Source organism: Microcaecilia unicolor, chromosome 1 (genome assembly GCF_901765095.1).
Source record: "Microcaecilia unicolor chromosome 1, aMicUni1.1, whole genome shotgun sequence".
Classification (NCBI taxonomy): Eukaryota; Metazoa; Chordata; class Amphibia; order Gymnophiona; family Siphonopidae; genus Microcaecilia; species Microcaecilia unicolor.
In genome coordinates, this window is record NC_044031.1 from 653,120,087 (window position 1) to 653,143,331 (window position 23,245).

Sequence of the window (23,245 nt, forward strand, 5' to 3'; positions counted from 1 at the left end):
ACGAAAAGCGAAAAAATAGCAAATATATTCCGAGCACATTTCAGTCAAATATATCAAAAATATAAAGACATAGATAAAGAATCCCTCATGAGTTATTTAGAAGCCTCCAAGTTGCCAAAACTCTCTGCACTAGCATTACAGACACTGAATGGCCCAATCACTGGTAAAGAGCTCCAAGCCACCATAAAGTCATTGCCACATCACTCTGCCCTGGGCCCCGATGGATTCACGGGAGAATTTTACAATATGATACCCCAGAAAGCGTTATTGGCACTGCATGACTATCTAGAGGACGCAGTGGAGACAGGAAGGTTTCCCATTCACAATAATATGGCATTAATATCATTATTACCCAAACCAGGTAAAGAAAGGGACAAACCGGAGGCCTACCGACCAATTTCATTATTGAACGTAGATATAAAAATATTAGCAAAAATCTTGGCCACCAGGTTGGCTCAATACTTACCAGATATAATTGGGCCTGAACAAGTGGGCTTCGTGAAGGGTAGACATTCTTCTACTAATGTGCGTAAATTGCTGATGGCAACGAGCTACAGCCAAGTAAATCATGTACCTGCAGTCCTCCTCAGTCTCGACGCCGAAAAGGCATTTGATAAAATAGGATGGGAATTTTTGTTTGGGGTGTTAAAGTATATGGGCATGCATGGTTGGTACCTTCAGGCCGTACAGACATTATACACTAAGCCGACGGCCTCTGTATTAATTAATGGAGTGCGAACAGACCCTATAGTCATAGAACGGGGTACTCGTCAGGGGTGCCCCCTCTCACCCTTATTGTTCTTGTTGTCTATTGAGCCACTGCTCCGCACGTTGAAGATGGATGAGCAGATAAAGGGGCTAGAGGTGGGTGGAGAGGTAGTGCAGACTTTGGCATTTGCGGATGATTTGTTGGTGGTGATGAGGGACCCCCAGAATTCATTGAGGCAGCTCTGGGCACGGATAGAACAATACAGTGCTCTTTCAGGGTTTAAAATAAATGCACACAAATCACATTGGCTCACCATCTCTCCTGGGGTGGGAGGCACAGGGTTAGAGGAACTGGGAGTGGAAGAAGCTGAAGAGGCAATCAAGTACTTAGGAGTCCAAATCCCCCAGAACCTGGCTCAAGTGTGTTCCCAAAATGTGAACAGGCTATTGGAGGATATGGCGGACAAGTTGAAGCTGTGGCAATCCCTCCCGCTCTCTTTGCTTGGCAGAATAGCGCTATACAACATAATGATTGTACCCAGATGGTTATATGTGTTCCAAACGCTCCCACTTTATCTTCCAAGGAAAGTGGAACGGCAAATAAACAAAATATTGCAGAAATTCCTTTTGAAAGGAAAGAAAGCAAAAATTGCTCTGCGGATTCTGCAGATCCCAAGAGAATACGGGGGCCTGGGCCTCCTGAGTTTGCGATACTTAACGGTAGCCTGTGGAATCAGGCACCTAAATGACTGGTTTCGAAAGACAAGTGAATACTCTGCTACCACTATGGAATTAGGCTTGTTTGGCCCAGACAACTTTACAGGATTTCTGCATGGTAGCAAGCAACATCCCCCAGCAGTCCTACAGAAGTCACATATTTTGCCTACGATGAAAGCGGTGTGGAAATGGATCTGCCGCATGCATGGCTTTTCGCCTAAAACTACCCCCTACCTATCGATTTGTGGCAACCCGGGGTTCGAGCCTGGGACAAGTTATACTGTATTCAACAGATGGAAGGAAAAGGGGATAGAATACCTATATCATGTGCTCACAGACGAAGGGGCTACATTGGCTCACATGTTTTGGACATGCCCAAGAGTGGTTTGGTTTTGGAAAAGTATACTACAACAAGTGACAGAACTCTGGTCCCGAAGATGGACATATGATCCAAAGTTGCTTTTTGGACACCCAAGGCTAAGCAAGCCAACGCCGAAGGGATTCACAGACTTTGTAAAAAGAGCTACAGTAGTAGCGAAAAAAGCAATCCTGCAGGAGTGGCTGGGGAACAAACCACCATCACTGCAATATTGGCGAACTCAAATGCTTATACTTTTACGTACAGAACATCTGGCAATGCGGAACCAGCCACGGATAAGAAGACAACAATTTGAATGCAGATGGGCACCCTTTTGGGAAACCTTGACCCCAATGGTCCGGAGCCAGATATTGAACCTATAATCCCCGTTGCTGCTGCTCCTGTAACCTCTACTTGTTATTGGATATATAAGGGAAAAAGGGGGGGGAGGCTTTGTGGAGGGAAGGGGGGGTAGGGAACAGGGAGGGGAGGGGGAGTAGTTTAGGGGGGGGGGGGGAAATACTAATATCAATAAAAATACAAAATGTGAAGATATGCCAATTGCTGTTATGGAACTTGCTTATGTAATGTGAAATGTTACAGCTGATTATGTTCACTTAATAAAAATGATTGAAATATAAAAAGTTGGACAAACTATTTTTTATTTATTTATTTATTGCATTTGTATCCCACATTTTCCCACCGATTTGCAGGCTCAATGTGGCTTACAAGCACCTGTTATGGCATCGCCATTCCAGGAGACAGATACAATTGGTGTTACAAAAAAGATTCTGGATAAAGAAAAAAGGTCTAAGCAAAGTTATAGAAAGATAAATGTCGGAATAGGGTGAAGTGGTGAGGTGTTGTAATTCGCTATGGGTTCCCGTTGTAGGCCTTGTTGAAGAAATAGGTTTTCAAAGATTTACGAAAGGTAGTTATGTCGTTAATTGTTTTCAAGTCAGTTGGTAATGCATTCCATTCTATAGCAGTTGTCCAGAGGGTTGGAACCTGACCAGAAGATTGACTCTTATTGATAAGTGACAAAACCTTGGTTAAAAGGTCTAGATCAGAAATCTTTAATCAAAAAGGGGGGAAAAGGTTGTCTTCATGGTTGCCAGTATTTTCATAAGAGAATGTACAGTCTGTGGCTAAAATGAGGACCAGGAAGATAATCTCATGACTGAGTTAGAATCTTGAGCAGTAGAAGTGAAGTGATGTGGCAAAGAAGAAGATAACTATGAGGGAAGACTCAAAAGGGTTACCAGAGAAGTGGGGGCAGGAGAAGTAACAGTTATAAAAGAATTTAGAAGATCAGAGATTTTCGTAAATAGGAGAGAAAAAGCCTCTGAAGAAGGAGGTAATGAATTAAATGTAGTGTGTGTGGGTTCATCAGGTTGTGAAAAATTGAGTAAAGCTTTCTAATTGGATTTAGAGCATGGTATCTTGACCTGCAGGGCACCAGAAATCATGGCTCAAAAAGGGACAGAAACTGCCAGAAAAACTGAGGTGTGGTAGACCATTCTGAGCTTGAGTAAGGCTTCTGAAGCTGCTCTGCATAATTGACTGAAAACTGCTGGGCAGTATGGGAGAGGAGGAGTGGGATTTAAACTGGGTAAGGAAGTGGGTGGTAGTCAAAGGTGTTTACCCCACTGAAGGGAAAATAATCAATGGTGTTCTCCAGGGCTCAGAACTGGGAGAGCTTCTTTTCAATATCTTTATTCTTACTGTACACCGCCTTGAGTGAATTCCTTGAAAAAGGTAGTAAATAAACCCTAATAAATAAATAAATAGCGGTGCTCATCTGAAGACAACACTAAGATCTGCAAAAGATTGAAAAAGGTAGAATATATTAAAGAAAGAAATATGCAGGACAGTTGTGAAGCGTGGTGGTATGAGCAGGACTGAAGCTGGATGGGAGACATGGGGGAGGGAGCTGGTTTTAGTTTAGATAATGAGAATTTATAAGCTCAATCAAGTGGTTTGAGAGAATGTTTCAATCTGGGCAGACTACATAGGTCAGTCAGCGTTTACCTGTTGTCTATTAATATATTACTCATTTACTCAGACCCTGCCATCCTTTCCTCCTGGTTCCGAGTGACAGCATTGAGAAAGGATACGTCACAGCAGTGTGGGCCTTAGACAGTTCTTCAACATGGTAGAGGACATACAGCAAACCAAAGCCGAAGACCCCAATGATGTGTGTAGTGAGAGAGACCAGGAACAGGAAGAAGTACCGATAATTCCTACGTCCAATGCAATTATTCACCCAGGGACAGTGATGGTCAAACTCCTGCCAAGAAAAAAAGGGAATGATGAGGCACCAGAAGGCCAGAATAGGGGGAGGGGGTGGGAGTGAAAGTCCAGCCTGCTGCACTCTTACCTCCACACAATTGTCACAGACGCTGCAGTGGGAGCATCTAGGGGGTCGGTAGAAGCGACAGGTGGAACACCACTTCATGCGCACCTGGATTCCTTTGATTTCCACTGTCTTGTAAAGTGGGGCCCGGAAATCATCCTCTTTATCCTCATCTTCCTCAGCTAAGGGCCCCCCCCCAGAAAAAAAAAGTTAAGACATTGAAGCTGCGGTAATTTCTTGAGCTCTGTTGAAACTTACCATTAACAAACTGGATAAAATAATGTGGTTGCCATGTCAGTCCACTTCAAAAGTTAATGAATAGAAATAAAAACAAAACAAAAAGAGATACCTTTTTATTGGACTAACATAATTTATTTTTGTGACTAACTTTTGAAGGCCAGAACCTTTTTCCTCAGGTCAGAACAGTATGAGCAAAAGATTACAATATATAAGTGAAACAAACGCTTTTCAATGACAATCTCAGGGGGAAAGGCAGTGGTGGTGGTGAGTTGGAAACAGGGAAAGATGGATGGGTGATCAGAAGATGACAAAGCAATAGAATGTTATGGTTTATAATGTGATAGGATTTAACAGAGATCTGGGTTTCCTGTCTTGTTGGTATGAAGTTTTTTTTTTTTTTTGTCTTAACTTCAAACATCTTAGGTCCCTGGATAGTTTTAAATTTTCCTCTTGGTATTCTGATCATAAGGTCGCTGATATACTGCTCTTGTCCCCAAAAATGCTCATCTTCGTTTGCTTTGTGACATCCAATGTGGTGCCTGTGTGAGCCAATTCTTGTTTTTACAATCTGACCCCTCTGTCACATTTTTTGCATTGAAAGCGAATGCTACATACCTGTAGAAGGTATTCTCCGAGGACAGCAGGCTGATTGTTCTCACTGATGGGTGACGTCCACGGAACCCCCTCCAATCGGAATCTTCACTAGCAAAGACGTTTGCTAGCCCTCGCGCGCCCATGCGCACCGCGCATGCGCGACCGTCTTCCCGCCCAAACCGGCTCGTGTTCGTCAGTCCCGTATGTAGCAAGACAAAGACAAGGGAAGACACAACTCCAAAGGGGAGGCGGGCGAGTTTGTGAGAACAATCAGCCTGCTGTCCTCGGAGAATACCTTCTACAGGTATATAGCATTCGCTTTCTCCGAGGACAAGCAGGTTGCTTGTTCTCACTGATGGGGTATCCCTAGCCCCCAGGCTCACTCAAAACAACAAACATGGTCAATTGGGCCTCGCAACAGCGAGGACATAACTGAGATTGACCTAACAACTTATCCAACTAACTGAGAGTGTAGCCTGGAACAGAATAAAAAATGGGCCTAGGGGGGTGGAGTTGGATTCTAAACCCCAAACAGATTCTGAAGCACCGACTGCCCAAACCGACTGTCGCGTCGGGTATCCTGCTGCAGGCAGTAATGAGATGTGAATGTGTGGACAGATGACCACGTCGCAGCCTTGCAGATCTCTTCAATAGTGGCTGACTTCAAGTGGGCCACTGACGCTGCCATGGCTCTAACATTGTGAGCCGTGACATGACCCTCAAGAGCCAGCCCAGCCTGGGCGTAAGTGAAGGAAATGCAGTCTGCTAGCCAATTTGATAAGGTGAGTTTCCCCATAGCCACTCCCCTCCTGTTGGGATCAAAAGAAACAAACATTTGGGCGGACTGTCTGTTGGGCTGTGTCCGCTCCAGATAGAAGGCCAATGCTCTTTTGCAGTCCAATGTGTGCAGCTGACGTTCAGCAGGGCAGGAATGCGGACGGGGAAAGAATGTTGGCAAGACAATTGACTGGTTCAGATGGAACTCCGACACAACCTTCGGCAAGAACTTAGGGTGAGTGCGGAGGACTACTCTATTATGATGAAATTTGGTGTAAGGAGCATGGGCTACCAGGGCCTGAAGCTCACTGACTCTACGAGCTGAAGTTACTGCCACCAAGAAAATGACCTTCCAGGTCAAGTACTTCAGATGGCAGGAATTCAGTGGCTCAAAAGGAGGTTTCATCAGCTGGGTGAGAACGACATTGAGATCCCATGACACTGTAGGAGGTTTGATGGGGGGCTTTGACAAAAGCAAACCTCTCATAAAGCGAACAACTAAAGGCTGTCCTGAGATCGGCTTACCTTCCACACGGTAATGGTATGCACCGATTGCGCTAAGGTGAACCCTTACAGAGTTGGTCTTGAGACCAGACTCGGACAAGTGCAGAAGGTAGTCAAGCAGGGTCTGTGTAGGACAAGAGCGAGGCTCTAAGGCCTTGCTGTCACACCAGACGACAAACCTCCTCCATAAAAAGAAGTAACTCCTCTTAGTGGAATCTTTCCTGGAAGCAAGCAAGACATGGGAGACACCCTCCGACAGACCCAAAGAAGCAAAGTCTACGCTCTCAACATCCAGGCCGTGAGAGCCAGAGACTGGAGGTTGGGATGCAGAAGCGCCCCTTCGTTCTGGGTGATGAGGGTCGGAAAACACTCCAATCTCCACGGTTCTTCGGAGGACAACTCCAGAAGAAGAGGGAACCAGATCTGACGCGGCCAAAAAGGAGCAATCAGAATCATGGTGCCTCGGTCTTGCTTGAGTTTCAACAAAGTCTTCCCCACCAGAGGTATGGGAGGATAATCATACAGCAGGCCTTCCCCCCAATCAAGGAGGAAGGCATCCGATGCCAGTCGGCCGTGGGCCTGAAGTCTGGAACAGAACTGAGGGACCTTGTGGTTGGCTTGAGATGCGAAGAGATCTACCAAGGGGGTGCCCCACACTTGGAAGATCTGGCGCACTACTCTGGAGTTGAGCGACCACTCGTGAGGTTGCATAATCCTGCTCAACCTGTCGGCCAGACTGTTGTTTACGCCTGCCAGATATGTGGCTTGGAGAAACATGCCGTGACGGCGAGCCCACAGCCACATGCTGACGGCTTCCTGACACAGGGGGCGAGATCCGGTGCCCCCCTGCTTGTTGATGTAATACATGGCAACCTGGTTGTCTGTCTGAATTTGGATAATTTGGTGGGACAGCCGATCTCTGAAAGCCTTCAGAGCATTCCAGACCGCTCGTAACTCCAGGAGATTGATCTGTAGACCTTGTTCCTGGAGGGACCAGCTTCCCTGGGTGTGAAGCCCATCGACATGAGCTCCCCACCCCAGGAGAGACGCATCCGTAGTCAGCACTTTTTGCGGCTGAGGAATTTGGAAAGGGCGTCCCAGAGTCAAATTGGACCAAATCGTCCACCAGTGCAGGGATTCGAGAAAACTCGTGGACAGGTGGATCACGTCCTCTAGATCCCCAGCAGCCTGAAACCACTGGGAAGCTAGGGTCCATTGAGCAGATTGCATGCGAAGACGAGCCACGGGAGTCACATGAACTGTGGAGGCCATGTGGCCTAGCAATCTCAACATCTGCCGAGCTGTGATCTGCTGGGACGCTCGCACCCGGGAGACGAGGGACAACAGATTGTTGGCCCTTGTCTCGGGAAGATAGGCACGAGCCGTCCGAGAATCCAGCAGAGCTCCTATGAATTCGAGTCTCTGTACTGGGAGAAGATGGGACTTTGGATAATTTATCACAAACCCCAGTAACTCCAGGAGTCGAATAGTCATCTGCATGGACTGTAGAGCTCATGCCTTGGATGTGTTCTTCACCAGCCAATCGTCGAGATAGGGGAACACGTGCACTCCAAGCCTGTGGAGCGCTGCTGCTACCACAGCCAGGCACTTCGTGAACACCCTGGGTGCAGAGGCGAGCCCAAAGGGTAGCACACAGTACTGGAAGTGACATGTTCCCAGACGGAATCGAAGATACTGCCTGTGAGCTGGCAGTATCGGAATATGCGTGTAAGCATCCTTTAAGTCCAGAGAGCATAGCCAATCTTTTTCCTGAATCATGGGAAGAAGGGTGCCCAGGGAAAGCATCCTGAACTTTTCCTTGACCAGATATTTGTTCAGGGCCCTTAGGTCTAGGATGGGACGCATCCTCCCTGTTTTCTTTTCCACAAGGAAGTACCTGGAATAGAATCCCAGCCCCTCTTGCCCTGGTGGCACGGGCTCGACCGCATTGGCGCTGAGAAGGGCGGAGAGTTCCTCTGCAAGTACCTGCTTGTGCTGGAAGCTGAAAGACTGAGCTCCCGGTGGGCAATTTGGAGGCATGGAGGCCAAACTGAGGGCGTATCCTTGCTGGACTATTTGAAGAACCCAACGGTCGGAGGTTATAAGAGGCCACCTTTGGTGAAAAACTTTCAACCTCCCCCCGACCGGCAGGTCGTCCGGCATGGACACTTTGATCTCGGCTATGCTCTGCTGGAACCAGTCAAAAGCTCGCCCCCTGCTTTTGCTGGGGTGCTGTGGGGCCTTGCTGAGGCGCACGCTGCTGACGAGAGCGAGCGCGCTGGGGCTTAGCCTGGGCCGCAGGCTGTCGAGAAGGAGGATTGTACCTACGCTTACCAGAAGAGTAGGGAGCAGCCCTCCTTCCCCCATATAAAACGTCTACCTGATGAAGTAGATGCTGAAGGCTGCCGGCGGGAATAAATTTGTCGAAAGCGTTATCCCGCTGGTGGAGCTGTTCTACCACCTGTTCGACCTTTTCCCCAAAAATGTTATCCGCTCGGCAAGGGGAGTCCGTAATCCGCTGCTGGATCCTATTCTCCAGGTCGGAGGCACGCAGTCATGAGAGTCTGCGCATCACCACACCTTGAGTAGCGGCCCTAGACGCAACATCAAAGGTATCAAATACTCCTCTGGCCAGGAATTTCCTACATGCCTTCAGCTGCCTGACCACCTCCTGAAACGGCTTGGCTTGCTCAGAAGGGAGCTTGTCTACCAAGTCCGCCAGCTGCCGCACATTGTTCCGCATATGGATGCTCGTGTAGAGCTGGTATGATTGAATCTTGGCCACGAGCATGGAAGAATGATAGGCCTTCCTCCCAAAGGAGTCTAAGGTTCTGGGGTTTTTGCCCGGGGGCGCCGAAGCATGCTCCCTAGAACTCTTAGCCTTCTTCAGGGCCAGATCCACCACACCAGAGTCGTGAGGCAACTGAGTGCGCATCAGCTCTGGGTCCCCATGGATCCGATACTGGGATTCGATCTTCTTGGGAATGCGGGGATTAGTCAGTGGCTTGGTCCAGTTCGCCAGCAATGTCTTTTTTAGGACATGATGCATGGGTACTGTGGACGCTTCCTGAGGTGGAGAAGGATAGTCCAAGAGCTCAAACATCTCAGCCCTTGGCTCATCCTCCACGACCACCAGGAAGGGGATGGCCGTAGACATCTCCCGGACAAAGGCCGAGAAAGACAGACTCTCGGGAGGAGAAAGCTGCCTTTCAGGGGAGGGAGTGGGGTCAGAAGGAAGGCCATCAGACTCCTCATCAGAGAAATATCCGATGTCCTCCTCCGCCTCCCACGAGGCCTCATCATCGGTATCAGACACAAGTTCATGAACCTGCATCTGAAGCCGCGCCCGTTCCGACTCCGTGGAAACACGGCCACGGTGGGAGCGTCGAGAGGTGGACCCCCTGGCCGGCAGCGGCGAAGCTCCCTCCCCCGACGTTGTCGGGGAGTCCACCTGGGAGGCAGCCAGAGCCGGTACGTACCGGGGACCTCACCCCGGGCAAAGGGCCAGCCGTCGCCTCACTCGACGGCACCGGTGGCGCAAGCACCCCCGGTACCGGAGAAGGGCATAACAGCTCTTCCAGGATCTCTGGAAGAACGGCCCCGGAGACTCTCGTGCAGAGCGGCTGTGGAAAAAGACTGAGAAGCCGGTGCAGGCGTCAAGGTCCAAATCTGTTCCAGGCGAGGAGGCGGTACCGGGCTGTCCGGGGTAGAGCGCACCGACACCTCCTGGATGGAGGGTGAGCGGTCCTCCCGGTGCCGATGCCTGCTGGGTGCCGACTCCCTCGGCGACCCAGAGCTCCCGGTACCAAGTTGGGAAGGTGACCGGTGACGATGCTTATTCGACTTCTTCGAGCGAAGCACATCACCGGAGCTCCCCGGTACCGATGAGGAGGACGTTAAATCCAGACGTCGCTTCCTCGGGGCCGGGGCCGAAGAAGGTCGATCCCGGGGGGGCTGTACCCCAGGAGCCCTCAGGGCAGGAGGAAACCTACCCGAAGGCTCACCGCCACCAGCAGGGGAATGGACAGCCCTCACCTGCACTCCAGACGAAGCACCACCGTCCGACATCAGCACCAGTGGGGGTCCCGGTACCACCGACGCCAACGCACTCTTCCGAAATCTCGGTACCGTCGATGCAGGAGGAATACGCCTTGATGCCGTCGACGCACTCCCCGAAGACTTCGGTGCTGTCGACGCCGATGCACTATACGAATCCCGAGATGCTGTTGCCGTCGAAGCGCCGGAGAACAGAACATTCCACTGGGCTAATCTCGCTACCTGAGTCCTCTTTTGCAAAACAGCACAAAGACTACAGGCCTGCGGGCAATGCCCAGCCCCCAGACACTGAAGGCACGAAGCGCGCTATCAGTGAGCGAGATTATCCGGTCGCACTTCTTGAAGCCGCTGGAAGGCTTCGATGACATGGGCGGAAAAATCGCGCCGGCGAAATAAAAATTTGCGATGATGACAATAGACACCGAAAAAAAAAAGGGAGAAAAACCCGTAGGGGCGGCCAACAAGGTCGCTCCCGAAAGCGAAAGGATACTTACGCTGGGAAAAAGCTAGAAATACGGGAAAAAAGGGGAATCCTCTTTTTTTTTTTAACAAACACAGAGAAAAAAAGTAGAAAAACCGCGAAAGACGAGCGAGGTCTTCTGAGGGGCACGAAACGGCGGCAAAACACGACCATCCCGAGCGCGGACAAAAGAAGACTGACGAACACGAGCCGGTTCGGGCGGGAAGACGGTCGCGCATGCACGGTGCGCATGGGCGCACGAGGGCTAGCAAACGATTCCGATTGGAGGGGGTTCCGTGGACGTCACCCATCAGTGAGAACAAGCAGCCTGCTTGTCCTCGGAGAATAATGTATACTAACTACATTTGAGGATCCCCTTATGTTAAATATTTTTCCAAAATGAGGAGAACTATGCAGTCCTATGGTATATACTAGCACAATTTGCAGCATGGTATTTTGCAGAGACTTGTGCCATTCTCTTCTTTTTGAGTTTCTCTTGAGAGGTGGCTTTTCATTAATTTTTCTTTCATATTTGGTGGTCATCAGGCCAGGACTGGTGAATGTAGGAATATCCAGAGTGAGAAATACTGATTTAAAAAAACAAACAAAATCATAGGAGACCTACAGCCACTACTCCAGGATGAATATTTATTTATTTATTTATTTATTGGGATTTATTAACCGCCTTTATGAAGAGATTCACCCATAGGCGGTCGGTGGCCCAACTGTTCGGGGAGGCTAAAGGGGGTGGGGTTAGGGGCAGGGCCAGGGGCAGAGCTTACATCCATAATTGTCTGACAACACACAGAAAAAAAATAAGTAAAAATAAAATAGCCACAATTAATACCTTTTATTAAATTTAGATATGTATCATATGTCAAAGAATAAAGTGGTTCTTCAAAGCATATACTAACCACAAATCGCTCAACTGCAAAACACTACGCACAACTTTGTGCAAAAACACACTCAGAACCTTACTGTACCATAAATATTACACTGGGCAGACCCTAATACACCAACATACCACCCATACGGAAAATGCAGACCGTCAACAATTTGAAACAAGGGATCATAATATCACAATTCTCATGTAGAGCCACAAAACACCCTTTTAGGGTGGCTAGGGTTCACAATGAGTTCCTTTATTAACGACCATATGTAGATCCTTCAAGAGGTAGTGTGTCATGATTTAGGCCCTTTCTGATGTTTTGGTGCCACCTCAGTAAGGCCAACATACAATCTCTCCACTGCAAAACACTATACACAAACTTGTGCAAAAACACTCATAACCTTACCAAACCATAACAGCACTAATTCCAAGGACAGGACGAGCTACAACCTTATGCGTGGAAAGGCAGCACTATAATTACACCGGGCTCTAAAACACCAGTACACAACCTAGTGAAACAAAAAAACAAAAGAAAAACAAAAAGGGCTGCAAATACTACACGCTAGCAGAATACTGCATCTTGATCACACATGAAAAACACATGACAACAGATATGAAGGCAAAATACTGAACTGGAAAGTTACCTCAAGAAGTCAGATTCAGCATGCAATACTAGAAAAGTTGAACCTTGCATACAAAATATCACAGATGCACATTTCCAAAAGCCGACGTATTCCAATTAATAAATTCTGAATAAAAAAATGTTTTCTACCTTTGCTGTCTGAGCATTTAGTTTTTCTATTAGCTTTGGTCCCAGTGTCTTCTTTTTTATGCAGTGTCTTCTTTCCATTTGATATTTTTTCTCTCACCATGTCCACCATCCTTCTGTGTCCTGTCTACCATCTGTAGCCCTGTCCCTATCCTTTCTCCAGTTTCAACATCTGCCCTCAAAGTGTTCCAATCCAGCCCTTAAATTCAGCAATTTTCCCTCCATCCATATCCAGCATTTCTCCTCACTGCCCTCCCCCCCCATCCATGTGCATCTACTTCCTCTGTTTTCCCTCCCCTCAATCCATGACCAGCATTTCTACTCTCTTCCCTGCCCTCCACTCCATCCATGTCCAGCATTTCTCCTCCCTTCCCTCCCCTCCATCCATGTGCATCTCCTTCCTGACTTCCCTCCCCTCCATCCATGACCAACAACTCTCCATTCTCCCCTGCCCTCTCCCTCCATCCATCCATGTCCAGCAATTCTTCTCTCTCCCCTGCCCTCCGCTCCCCTCCATCCATGTCCAGGAACTCTCCATTCTCCCCTGCCCTCTCCTCCATCCACCCATATCCTGCAAATTTTCTCTCTCCCCTGCCCCCTTTCATCCATCCATGTCTAGCAATTCTCCTCTCTCCCCTGCCCTCCCCTCCCATCCATTCATGTCCAGCAACTCTCCATTCTCCCCTGCCCTCCCCGCCATCCATACATGGCCAGCTATTCTCCTCTCTCCCCTGCCCTCCCCGCCATCCATCCATGGCCAGCAATTCTCCTCTCTCCCTGTCCACCTCGCCATCCATCCATGGCCAGCAATTCTCCTCTCTCCCCTGCCCTCCTCTCCAGCGATCTCTGGATATCGACCTTGAAGTAACTGTACACAGAAAGTCAAATACGTTAGCGTTTAACTTTAAAAAAGGAGACTATGATAAAATGAGAAGAACGGTAAAAAAAAAAACTTAGGGGGGCAACTGAGAGAGTAAAAACTGTACAACAGGCGTGGACGCTGTTCAAAAATACCATCCTGGAGGCCCAGGCCATACATATTCTGCAAATTAGAAAAGAAAGACGGAACTCCAAAAGGCAGCCGGCCTGGTTGAAAAGTGAGGTGAAGGAAGCTATTAGGGCTAAAAGAAACGCCTTCAGAAAATGGAAGAAGGAACCGTCTGAAAATAACAAGAAGCAGCATAAGGAGTGTCAAAGCAAATGCAAGGCGCAGATAAAGAAGGCCAAGAGGGATTACGAAAAAAAGATAGCATTAGAGGCAAAAAAACATAGTAAAAATTTTTTTTCGGTATATTAAAAGCAGGAAGCCAGCAAAAGAATCGGTTGGGCTGCTGGATGACCGAGGGGTAAAAGGGGCGATCAAGGAAGACAAAGACGTAGCGGAGAGACTGAATGAATTCTTTGCTTCGGTCTTCACCGAGGAAGATTTGGGTGGGATACCGGTGTCGGAAATGGTATTTCAAGCGGACGAGTCGGAGAAACTTACTGACTTCACGGTAAACCTGGAGGACGTAATGGGGCAGTTCGGCAAACTGAAGAGTAGCAAATCTCCTGGACCGGATGGTATTCATCCTAGAGTACTGATAGAACTGAAAAATGAGCTTGCGGAGCTACTGCTAGTGATATGCAACTTATCCTTAAAATCGAGCGTGGTACCGGAAGATTGGAGGGTGGCCAATGTAACGCCCATTTTTTAAAAAGGCTCCAGGGGAGATCCGGGAAATTATAGACCGGTGAGGCTATTAAAAACAAAATTACAGAGCACATCCGAGAACATGGATTACTGAGACCGAGTCAGCACGGCTTTTGTGTGGTGAAATCTTGCCTGACCAATTTACTTCAATTCTTTGAAGGAGTAAACAAATATGTGGACAAAGGGGAGCCGGTTGATATTGTGTATCTGGATTTTCAAAAGGCGTTTGACAAGGTACCTCATGAAAGGCTACAGAGGAAACTGGAGGGTCATGGGATAGGAGGAAATGTCCTATTGTGGATTAAAAACTGGTTGAAGGATAGGAAACAGACAGTGGGGTTAAATGGGCAATATTCACAATGGAGAAGGGTAGTTAGTGGGGTTCCTCAGGGGTCTGTGCTAGGACCGCTGCTTTTTAATATAGTTATAAATGATTTAGAGATGGGAGTAACTAGCGAGGTAATTAAATTTGCTGATGACACAAAGTTATTCAAAGCTGTTAACTCGCGACAGGATTGTGAAAAATTACAAGAGGACCTTACGAGACTGGGAGACTGGGCGGCTAAATGGCAGATGACGTTTAATGTGAGCAAGTGCAAGGTGATGCATGTGGGAAAAAAGAACCCGAATTATAGCTACGTCATGCAAGGTTCCACGTTAGGAGTTACGGACCAAGAAAGGGATCTGGGTGTCGTCGTCGATAACACACTGAAACCTTCTGCTCAGTGTGCTGCTGCGGCGGAAAGCAAATAGAATGTTGGGTATTATTAGGAAAGGTATGGAAAACAGGTGTGAGGATGTTATAATGCCGTTGTATCGCTTCATGGTGCGACCGCACCTTGAGTATTGTGTTCAATTCTGGTCGCCGCATCTCAAGAAAGATATAGTAGAATTGGAAAAGGTGCAGCGAAGGGCGACTAAAATGATAGCGGGGATGGGACAACTTCCCTATGAAGAAAGACTAAGGAGGCTAGGGCTATTCAGCTTGGAGAAGAGACGGCTGAGGGGAGACATGATAGAGGTATATAAAATGAGTGGAGTGGAACAGGTGGATGTGAAGCGTCTGTTCACGCTTTCCAAAAATACTAGGACTAGGGGGCATGCGATTAAACTACAGTGTAGTAAATTTAAAACAAATCGGAGAAAATTTTTCTTCACCCAACGTGTAATTAAACTCTGCAATTCATTGCCGGAAAATGTGGTGAAGGCGGTTAGCTTAGCAGAGTTTAAAAAGGGGTTAGACCGTTTCCTAAAGGACAAGTCCATAAACCGCTACTAAAAGGACTTGGAAAAATCTAAAATCCCAGGAATAACATGTATAGAATGTTTGTACGTTTGGGAAGCTTGCCAGGTGCCCTTGGCCTGGATTGGCCGCTGTCGTGGACAAGATGCTGGGCTCGATGGACCCTTGGTCTTTTCCCAGTATGGCATTACTTATGTACTTATGTACTTCTCTCCAGCGATCTCTTCTCTCCTCCTGCGATTTCTTCTCTCCCCTGCCCTCCCCTTCTCGCCATGTCCAGCGATCTGTTCTCTCCCCCTGCCCTCCCCTCCTCTCCAGCTATCTGTTCTCGCCCCCTGCCCTCCCCTCCATGTCCAGCAATCTCTTCTCTCCCCCTGCCCTCCCCTCCATGTCCAACAATTCTCCCTGCCCTCCCACAGCTCCCCGACAGCCTTCCTCTCCGTTCCTTACTGCCCCCCAAGCGTTTAACCCTACTATCCATGGCAGCGACGTGAGTAAAGGCGGCGGCACTGCAGGCTCACCTCCAGCTTCTCCCTTCCCTCTTCACACAATGTCCTGCCCTCGCGGAAACAGGAAATGCATCATCGCAGAAAGCGGGACACTGTGTGAAGAGGGAAGGGAGAAGCTGGAGCCGGAGGTGAGCCAGCAGTGCCTTCTTCCTCACTGACGTCGCTGCCACGGAAAGTAAAACACACACCGGAGGGGGGGGGGGCGGTGGGAGGAAGGAACAGGGAGGAGGAGGGCTGCCGGTCGGGGAGCTGAGTCAGGAGGTAAGGAGCCCTGCGCTTGTGGGGGCAGCAGGAGAAGGTCATGGTTGGGCTGGGGAGGCTTAGCCTCCCCAAGCCTCTTATACGGAGTGCCTATGGATTCACTCAAGGTGGTGTACAGCAGGCACAGTATAACATAAAACTTACAATTTTGTTAACAGCATAACAATAATAAAATAACCAAGAATAAATACAATAAATGAGGTAAACGAAGACAATAAATTGAAACCTAATAATAGAACTACCATGAAACAGTATCAAAAATATACACATTTAACAGCACTGGAATTCAAATACTAGAGATATAATACAATGTTAGCATAATACTAATGATACACCTAATAAGCACGCATTAGAACATTCAACTAACGCAGATATGATGGTAAAACGTTTCTACAATATGGCTTATCATATAGCTGAGAGACCAAGCACAGATATATGAAGGGAACAAGATGCATGGTACAGAGTCAATTGGGATAATTTGATGGTTATCACCCTTGTTTGCTTATACTGTCATGACCTGAGAAAAAAAGGTTCTGGCCTTCGAAAGTTAGTCAAAAAATGTATTATGCTAGTCCAATGAAAAACTTTTTCTTTTGTTTTATTTCTACATCTGCACATGAAAACTGGTAGATTCTAACACACTGCTCTTATCTAACCATAAATCAGATTATAACATTACAGAAGATAAAAAGCTAAATTTAAAATGAACAAGATGAAACATGCAAAGTGTTTCTGTATTGTAACAATATTTCAGAAAATACAAGCTTTCTAGATATTCTTTCACCGAAGACTATTAAAATCAAAATTTCACTGGAGGTCTGTTCCCCCTCAAATGTCCATTCCCTCCCCTATCTCCAGTTTACAGACCTAGCCCTGGCACCAATCTCCTTTTACATAATCGATCCCTTCTCAACCTCTCCCCACTGATCCCATCAAGTCTTCCCTTCAGTAAATGCCCTAACTGCACAAACCAATCCCCTCCCTCTCCCTCCAGTCCACAAATTATCATTTCTTCTCAAATACCCCCCAAATCTCCTGATACTACCTCCTGTGGCCTGTGCAGCACCAAGGGCTCTTGGAACTATTTTAAGGCTGAAGCCCCTCACTGTGCTTTAGAGCAATATGACCAACTTCATTGCCCTCACTGTTGCTCCATTGAAAGCAAGCCCCTGCTCCCCCACCCTCGCCATCTCCTGGATGGACACCAACTGAATTGTATTATAATAGATAAACAGAAATGGATAAACATTTACCATCAGACAGCTGTCCTTTGTCTTAACGCCTGTTTCTGCATACTACTGCCAGTCCTCTGTTCCCATAACCAGCCATCAGATACTCATCATTCCCAGGAGTACAACTACTACACTTATAGGATTACTGCATCATCACTAACGCGTGTACACAGATAATAAATGAACAATCACCATATTTAAACTATAGCCATAGCTGCTCCACATGGCTGTTGACTCAGAGCTTGTGGGTGGGTGGTAGTAGCACATAGCATGTATCCTAGTGATGTCACGATCCCGCTGATGCGGTAATTCTGGAACAACATCTGGGGCTGTCAGGTTAAGCACTTCTAGCTGGTCTATGACCTGTTTTATTATGCTCCATTTTAGAATATATTAAAATGCTTTAGATGTGGTTCACTTTCAAGTATTTCTGTATTTAAAATGCAATATAATCACAGGCTTGACATTCAGGGTGAAAAATGTTGAATTCTTTGAGTTCTCAATGTGGGGGCAGGCATTTTCAGGTCACTCATGGATTGCAATACTAAGAAGGGAATACAAATCATTTCAAAGTGTCCTACAGCTTTTACCTGGCCCAGTGGTGCTAAAGGTCACACTGCACGTGTGAAAAACCACTGCAAGTTAGCTCTGGAAATTAATCATTCCAGACCAGAAAACAGGTTTTATACACAGTGATGTTGGCGCTTAAGTACAGCCTCATATGATATTGCTTTCCCTCTTTCACACCCTCACATCAGATCAGCTTTTTGAAGGGCCTGCCTTTTTCAGCAGAAGAAAAATCATTTTGAAGCCTGGGGACTGCCTGATCACCTAGTGACATTGGCGTTCCTAGAGAGGCTGACACCCGGGGCGGATCGCTGATGCGCCCCCCCCCCCCCGGTGCAGCGCGACACCCCCCCCCCCCGGCGAAAGGACACCCCCCCACCCCAGTGAAAGAACCCCCCCCCCCGGGTGCACGCCACTGGGGAGGGGGGGGTGCCGTGCGCCGGTCAGAGTCGTTCGTTTCCATGCTCCCTCCCCCCCCCCCCCAGCGGCGTGCACCCGGGGCGGACCGCCCCCACCGCCCTTGGTACGCCACTGCCTAGTGATCAAAACTGATGAACAGCAATGGTGCTTACTGGCCATGTGGTGGTAATTGAATTTCTGCCATAGTGGGCAACTTCTCTCTTTTAGCTCACCAAGATTCCAACCCAACAGAGAAGCCACCAAGAATATCTTCAACATTTTACCTTTTTACACTGAAAACCCAGAAATCACTTCCATCAGCTGAACTCAATGAACCGATGACCTCCATACCCTGGAAGGACTCTTACCTCGAGGAAAGATGCCAGGATCCATAAAGGTTGCCATGCTAAAGTTAGCCAGAACAAAGAGGAACACAATGCCATTGTAAATGGGAATCACAAGAGAGAAGGAGCGACTGAGCCACGGACACCTGCAATAGAAACAAATTGGAGAAATCAAAAACCACACCAAAATATAAAGCCTGAAAGCAGCACAATGGAAAGAACAGAAGTGAGAGAAAGAGTTTAAAAAAAACCCCACAACAAAATCAAGATGACTCAGTTTCGAAAACTATGGCACAACCAAAAGCACTGATACCAGTGTAAATATGTTGTTTGGGGAGGAGGGGAGAAACAAAATGAAAAAAACAATTATGACAAAATAAACCTCTAGCTAAATAAACTGAGAATGCCCAACCGAGCAATTACTGCAACCATGCATAAAAAACCCATGACCCATCATATTACTGGGGAAATTCTGGCTAGTCTACTTATCCTGTACTGTCCAATGCATTTATTGATGTGTCAAGATCAAAATTGTTTACTTATCCCATCCCTTTCTACAGCAAGGTTAAATTCTACCCACAATTCTGCTTTTTAATTTCTTTTTCATCTTGCCCCAGCTTTATGGAATTCTCTCCCATTTTATCTTCATCTGGAGACAAATATACAAAAGTTTAAAATAAGGATTCACAAATATTTTTATTTATGGCCTTTTTAGGTTCTTAGGTTTAGTAGATTACACCTCCAATAAGACAACCCATGCACTGTTTGGATATCTAATGCATTATTGTAGGCGTGTTTTATATTTTTAGTATACTCTAAACCTCATTGTAACCCTTTCATTTGATCCATCCATCCATAATTTGAGCAGAACTCCACAGGGTACAGAATTTACCCCATTTCTGTGTCAATTTTCCCCAAGCCAAAAGGAGGTAGAGCTAGAGCATCCCTCCCTGAAAAACAAACACTTTGCCCATCTTGCAAATGCTCTACCCAATCTGCACCACAGCCCCAAAACTATCCCCCCATATCTGCCAAACCATCCCACAAAGTGCCCCATCACCAAAATCTATTCTCCTGTAATTGCCCCATCCTCAAATCTAGTCCCCCGCAACCATCCCTACATGGTCCAAAATACCCCTCCCCCTTGAACTTGCTGTTCTACAAATGTCCCCTTCAAACTCAGCTACTTCCCCCTACAATCGCAACACATGCTCAGCACGCACATCATACCCCCACACACACACAGATACACACACTGAGAATGTTACTATTTTCCTATCAATTTATTTAATTTTTGTTGTTGTTAATTCTACTCAGAAAATGACTTCAAGAATCAGTTTTATTGGTTGCTATCGTATGGTCAAGTAACATATTTTGCTGTGAGCAGGGTCAGATTAAGCCAAAGAAAAATTCTGTCCCCCCATAAGTGATCTACAAAATTTGAAACTTGGGCTAATGTTTGGCAGTTAAGGTTGAATAGGAAAAAATGTAGGGTGATGCAGCTGGGGTGCAAAAATCCAAAGAAGCTGTATATGGTAGGAGGAAAAAGGCCGATATGTATGGACCAGGACAGGGACCTCAGGGTTGTACTGTCTGAGAATCTCAAGGAGGTAAAACAATGCGACAAGGTAATGGCCAAGGCCAAAAGAGGGGCATAATCAGTAGAAAAAAAAAAAAGATGATAATGCCCCTGTACAACTCGGCAAGACCGCATGTTCAGTTTTGGAAGCTGCATCATGGCAAGCACGTAAAAAAAAAAAAGTCAAGGCCATTCAGAGGAAAGCGCCAGAAGACATATGAGAAGAGACGATGACCTAAATATGTACACTCTGGATGAGAGGAGGGACAGGGGAGATATGATAGCGACATTTAAATACCTGAAAGATAAAACAGCCTTTTCCAAAAACAGAGAGGCTATAGAACTAAGAACATTAAATTTGATTTATTCATTTGATATACCACATTTACACCCAGAGGCACCAAAGCGTTTCACAATACTATAATTACAATTATTAAAACATATATAAAATAAAATTTCTAATACAAAAAATGACCCAAATTCATTGTTTACAATGCAGAAATAATCCAATCTCATCCTTTACAATTGCCCAGAACAATCAACAAAGCCAGCTGCAAATAATCTGAAATGAAGCTTCAAGGAGGGTAACTTAAAAAGTAACATCAGGAATACGTTTTTCCACAGAGAGGATGGTGGATGTCTGGAATGCTCTTCCATAGAAATGGTGGGGTTGAAGACTCTGATGGAATTCAAAAAGGCATGGGATTAACACAGAGGTTCCCTATATAGCATGAAGTTGGAATAAGAAGTATAAAGCACTTCCATTTATAGTAAAACTTAACTTTCATACTTCAAAGAATAATAATTAAAAAGGGAAGTATGGGAGTGGGTGCAGTTTAGATTGCATCAGGCTTCAGTTACAACCCTAAATACAAGGTGGGGGGGGGGGGGGGGCAAATGGAGTCACAGATACAATCCTGGCCACCTTGCTAGATGGGCCATGCATATTTTTTATCTGCTCTCATTTACTATGTTATTAAGTCCACTTCTATACTGATTGTGTCCATAACAAGGTGAGAGCCTTTTGGTGCTTTTCTGCCCAAGCCATGATCAAGCTCGTCTCTCTCATTACCAGATGGCTCTCAGTTCCTCCTTGTTGGCCAACGTATACTATGGCCTTCAAGAAGAGTAGTAGCACTGGTGGAGGGGCAGCTGACCACTTTGATCTCCAAACCACTGGTTCCCTGGACTGTTCCTTTGACCACATTCTGCGTCACATGACTTAGTGCACGTCCCACCCTTTGGGTACATCATCAGTACTCAGAATGGTGCAAGCAGGGGGACTCTTTAAGCAGACTATGCTTCCCAAATTGCTGCTGTTAAACCACCATTGCAGAATTTGTTTGCCCTCTGTAAAGAAATCCTCGTACCATAATCTCCATTTCCTGGTGACCATCTGGTCAAGAGAGCTCTCTGCAAAGGGCACATGCGCACTCTTGCTCAGACTACCTGTAGGGTCTCCGACATGGACCCTATCACTTGAACATAGCCCTATGTAAACAGAACTGATGTGTCTGGAAATCCTTGGACATCCCTGGAGCTTGTCTATTTTTCTCCCTGTCAACACCACCCCTAGCTACTCTAGGATTGAACTGGGACCAGTTTGTTCTTGGACTTATTTAAAAGGGAAATGGGACTTGATATACCGCCTTTCTGAGGTTTTTGCAACTACATTCAAAGCGGTTTACATATATTCTGGTACTTATTTTGTACCAGGGGCAATGGAGGGTTAAGTGACTTGCCCAGAGTCACAAGGAGCTGTAGTGGGAATCAAACTCAAAAGCCATCCTAGTCCTTCAAGAGCAACCAGACACTGAGGTAGGGATTTATTTACTTGCATGATTTCTTTTTTATTTATAGCATTTATATTCTATTACAAGCATAACTTGCAAACTGAAATACAGAGATAAACTAAACACATAGTAAAAAAAAAAAAGGACATAATTTAAAGAAATTTACAGTCAATCTCTTTCTTAGACCACTATTAGCAATAAAGAGGGGGAGAGATTGATAGTTGAGGAGATCCAAAGTAAAACTCAGAAACAAAATTATAAGTAAATGGCCTGGCCTGAATATTCCCACCCTATAGTTTTTTCTTAATCAGTTATTCCATCTATCATTCCTTCGGTCTATTTGACTAGTTTCTTCATATCCAAAAATGTTCGAAGTCGTTCTGGCTCAAAGAAAACATATTTATTGCCCAAAAACCGAATTGGCAATTGGAATATTACGCCATTTAGAGGCAGATGCAGCAACCAAACGTTAAAAAATCTAAATCGTTAAAGTCCCTAACGATTTTAAAATAACGAAAAATGCACCAAAAAAAAAAGTCACACATGCTGAGATCGGTAGTGAAACGTACAATGTATCAAAGAATCACAATACACATCGTTAATCGGCCCCCAAATCATGCGCAGAGCAGCCAAGCGTTATGTTAGCTGCTCTGCGCATGCCACAAACAGTCAAAAACACAGTCAAATCGCAAGCACATGGCTCCCAAATAAAAACAAAAATAAAAAAAAAAGGGTCGGGAGGGGGCAAGGGCGCTCATCAGGAGCGTCCTGTACAGACGGCCTTGCCCCCCCCCCCCGCTGCTCCCCACTTTCCGCCGCTCCCCCCACCCCGAAAAAGCAAAATTCTAGCAGCCCCTGCCCCCCTCCCTTCCTCACTACTCTCTCACCTCAGCTCCGCCTCCCGACATCCTCCGTCCGTGCCCCGCCCCCTTTTGGGGTCGTCGCCGCCATTCCCCTCCTCCATCGGGCCCCCCTTCCTCTTACCGGGCCCGTGCAGCGCCTCTCTCCTCTGTCCGAAGGCGCTGCACGGGCAAGAAGAAAGCTGAATCAGCTGATGCCTGCCTTCGCCTAGCTTCGATAGAGCGTCTTTCTCCTCCTGGGCCCGCCCCTGTCTGACGTCAGTAACCTACGTAGGTTACTGACGTCAGACAGGGGCGGGCGCAGCAGGAGAAAGACGCGCCATCGCGAAGGCAGGCA

At 46.7% G+C, this 23,245-nt stretch overlaps 1 protein-coding gene across 2 annotated transcripts in view; it reads right to left on the reverse strand.

Moving 5' to 3' along the window:
- ZDHHC5 (zinc finger DHHC-type containing 5) overlaps nucleotides 1-23,245 on the reverse strand; it is a 155,575-nt gene that overhangs the window by 64,407 nt on the left and 67,923 nt on the right. For both annotated transcript variants that reach the window (XM_030186170.1, XM_030186178.1), the window contains exons 3-5: nucleotides 18,701-18,822; nucleotides 4,164-4,321; nucleotides 3,901-4,073 (exon numbers count right to left, since the gene is read on the reverse strand). In XM_030186170.1, the coding sequence (XP_030042030.1) occupies nucleotides 3,901-4,073; nucleotides 4,164-4,321; nucleotides 18,701-18,822 (453 nt within the window). The remainder of the gene's footprint in view (nucleotides 1-3,900; nucleotides 4,074-4,163; nucleotides 4,322-18,700; nucleotides 18,823-23,245) is intronic.